The 3,726-nt window shown below is 41.4% G+C and overlaps 1 protein-coding gene across 1 annotated transcript; it reads right to left on the reverse strand.

Moving 5' to 3' along the window:
- Window positions 1–214: 214 nt before the first annotated feature.
- LOC129773752 (uncharacterized) lies at window positions 215–817 on the reverse strand. The gene is made up of 2 exons (XM_055777397.1): window positions 697–817; window positions 215–618 (listed from the first exon to the last, which is right to left on the reverse strand). The coding sequence occupies exons 1-2, from the start codon at window positions 815–817 to the stop codon at window positions 215–217; spliced, it is 525 nt and encodes a 174-aa protein (XP_055633372.1).
- Window positions 818–3,726: the final 2,909 nt, after the last annotated feature.

Raw genomic sequence — 3,726 nt, forward strand, 5'->3', positions numbered from 1 at the left:
TTCGAACTTTCCAGTTATTTTAGGTAAGTTAATCATCATCTCCAAAACTGAAAAAAATATCAAAACATCGCAAAGCTCTTTTGTATCTTGTTTATATGTGTGAGCTGCTGGTGTAATAATGTATCAAACGAATACACTGTTGTCGAAATTTTATGCTCGTATGCTTCAAAATGGCCAAGGCACACTTTTGCCCGGTGCGCACCTTTGCCCCGCATTACTCTATGTTGAGCACTGCAACTGCCTGGTAAGAAGAACTAGTGAGCCCGTACGTGACCGTTTTGAGTTGATATGTTTGTACTGGCTGCAAAGGGTCTCGGCGCCAGATGATCTGCTGAAACTCGTCCGTGAAAACAAATATGGGCATCCGGAAATTGATGACCGTCGAGACCAGTGGTGGTTGTACGATGGGGCCAGTCTGCAACAATTTGTTCAGTGAGATCGTGTAGTTTAGGTGAACAGTTGCTTTGCTGTTGGCATCTAAAACGATACGGGCCTTAGTGGTGCTGCTTTCCGGACGATGGATGACGTGATGCGGCAAGAAGAACTGCGCGCCCGCGACGCGTAAGGCCACTTCCATATGTCCCAAATTGACGTACTCGTCCATAAACTTGATGTACTCTTCTCGAAGGGTTGAGTTTTTTACGAAACGTCTCTCGATCATCAAAAGGCGGTGAAGGGCAAAGCTTTAAGAGTCACCAAGTGGGAGACGAACAGTGTAGCGACCATCACCGCTCCTTGCGACGTTTCTTGTGAAGTGATGTTTCACTTCCTTTTCCTTCAGGGCCTTCCCAACATCGAAGTCATCAACCTCCCACATTCGAGCTAGCTAGTCATTGAGATCTTGGTCAGTTACTACGTGGTTGTGGAACTAAGCCTTACCAGAGGAAAAGTCTAAGAGTAATAGAGGGTAATTATCAGCGATTGTGATCTGATGAGATTCGATAAGAGTGTACAATAATTCCGCTCCGATAATTAGATCGACTCTTTAAGTTATGTTAAATTTTGGATCGGCTAGCTGCAAATTATGAGGCGTTGGGAAATAAGCTAACCGTTAGTCTTGGTAACACCAAACAGTCGAATAGATGCTCGAAGTTTCTAAACCGAGAAGCTATCATAACATCGACCTTGTAATGAACGCTTACTGTTGCTTGGTCGATTCTACTGATGGGAAGATTGATTCGAGAACATTCTAGACCCAATTTTTGTGCAAGGGATTCGGACACAAAATTCGATTGTGTACCACTATCAAGTAGTGCGCTGGCATAATGATAGGCACCGTTGATATCTCGAAATCGTACCATGGCTGTTAAGAGGAATATGGTTGCTCGATGAGTCTCATTTGATTGTGTTAACGATGCGGGGGAACATGGGAACTATATGGAAGCGGCTCTGATTCGAAAAAAACCGTACGAAACCACGATCGACATTATTGTTGGTAGATGATGTAGGCTTTGGTGCCTTTTGCCGCAGATTCTGCAAAGACCGCTAAGGCATTCCTTGGCCATATGGCCACCTGTTAAGCAATTGATGCATAGGCGATGACTTTTCGCAAAATCGAAAAGGTTGTTTGGAGTCAGCTTCTGGAACATAGCGCACTGTGTTAGAGTATGAGAGTTTTTACATCCCGGACACTTCGACACAATTTTGGAAGCAACATGGGAAGAGGAAGCTTTGCCTTTCACAGGTTTAGAATTGATTTTAACGGGACTATTGACGAATGCAGAGCACTTCCGTAAAGTACGAGACCTTTTATGCATAAAGTCGAGTAAGTCATCGTATTTCGGAGTTTCTTCCTCCTTGTCCTGAGTCTCCCATTCCAGAAGGGATTTTCCATCAAGCAAGCTACTTAAACGTTCCACAAGGAATGAATTCCAGTTTGTGGTTTGTTTGTCGTTTGTTCGGAGTTTGTCGAGAATTCTAACGTGTCGGTTGAATTCATATGACAGCTCGTCCAAGGCAGCAGCTGAGCCCTTCTTGACGGAAGGGGTTTTGAAAAGAGCTGTCATACGTTGCTTGACTAGGTAATTTTGATTCTCATATCGGTCGGTGATGATCTTCCAGGCTATAGGAAAGATTCCGCAGTGAGGGCGGTAGACGAGATTAAACGTGACCCGTCTCCTGCTAGCGAACTTCGAGTTCTGGAAGCTTAACGGACATAGTAGGGTTCACATGCACGGGCAGAGTCTTAACTAGAGGCGCAGACTGAAGAACGGGGGCTATTTGCGGAAGTTTACCCAAGGCGACCAAGAGAGTGCCAGCATCGAAAATTGGTTCCGCTTGAGGTATCGGAGAAGCCGCCACACACACACACACACGCAACTCTTTCTGTTTGGTGGTTATCGAGTTAGCATTAACCAATGGTGAACTTCGAGAAGAAATAAGAAGAATCCGGAAAGATGTCATCGTTTCTGAAAAAAATCTGCCAGTTCCCCTTGGAATTGAATAATACATTCAAGCGAAAGAGTTTATTTTAATGTTTTCTATCCATATAATACTGCGACCAAATACATTTGGTTTTGTAATTTTTCAATCAAGTGCCAGTAGCAGGAAACCTACAGATGATTATTCTTCCCCATCAGTAGAATATTTTCGTAGGGTAAATGATCTTGGTTTGTCCAATTTGGGGTGTTTTTATGCAACTAGTAAATGCAAATCGGTGTTTCTTCATGAAAACCACACATAATCGATACGAGTTTGGGTTTGTTGAAAAGCCCCAAGTCTCTAGTTGCTAATTCAACAACACCATAAGGTGTTGAAATTATTCAAATTTTCATGTTTTTTAACGATTTTCCTTGAAGAGGAATTATGATAATGTTTTGACCACCTCTGATTATGGTTTGTCCTGTTTTAGAAATCACCATTTTTGAATGAAAACATTCGAATTCTCAAGTAGATGTTGCATTTATCAGTGCTCAACACAGAGAAACTTTATTGCTGCTATGCGCAAAGGACACAATAAACAAACTGCAGCCAAGCGGTTGTCATAGAAATCATGTGGACAAAATAACATTATTGAATTGGACAACTCATGATCAGAATTGCAGAATGCGTTAATTTAATGGTTTAGCTATGTAAATCTGATACAAATGGTGTACAAGCATGATGTTTACAATAGTTGTAACTGTTATAATCCAGAAAAGGTCTGAGTTCGTGCCAAATAAACATCTGGTGATCGATTAAAGGTTAGCTCGAATGAGGGGCGCATTGACACAAAGAGAAGGTGTATTTTATAAACCTTTAAAACATGTAATTCCGTAAAAATATACTATAAAACTACTGTAAATAATGAAAAAGACAATTTTATTTATATGTTTTGAGACATTCGAATACCTTATTTGACACAGGAGTGCTGAATTAGAGCATTCAAAAAAGTGGGCAAACCATGATCATATTTTGGACTGGACAAAACAAAATTATTTACCTTATCCAATATTGGATGCGCACGCAACGGAAAATTTTTGGCATCGCGAAAATCATATAATTTTCAATCGATTATTGCTCAGCCGCTGAAAGTTTCAAACTCAGAGAATTCATTCACCTCTAGTTTGCCTTCCAAATTGCCATAGTAAACCACACCTTCTCTCGATTCAATCACGGATAAAAAGCATACTTAAGCGATATTCGCACAAGCGCATTCAATATGTGCGAGAGCGCAGAAGAACCGATCCATTAAGAGTAGAAGAGAACGTGACCAAGAGAGTACCAGCATCGAAATTGGTTCCGTTT

The sequence above is a fragment of the Toxorhynchites rutilus genome, chromosome 3, assembly GCF_029784135.1.
Source record: "Toxorhynchites rutilus septentrionalis strain SRP chromosome 3, ASM2978413v1, whole genome shotgun sequence".
NCBI classification, from domain to species: Eukaryota; Metazoa; Arthropoda; class Insecta; order Diptera; family Culicidae; genus Toxorhynchites; species Toxorhynchites rutilus.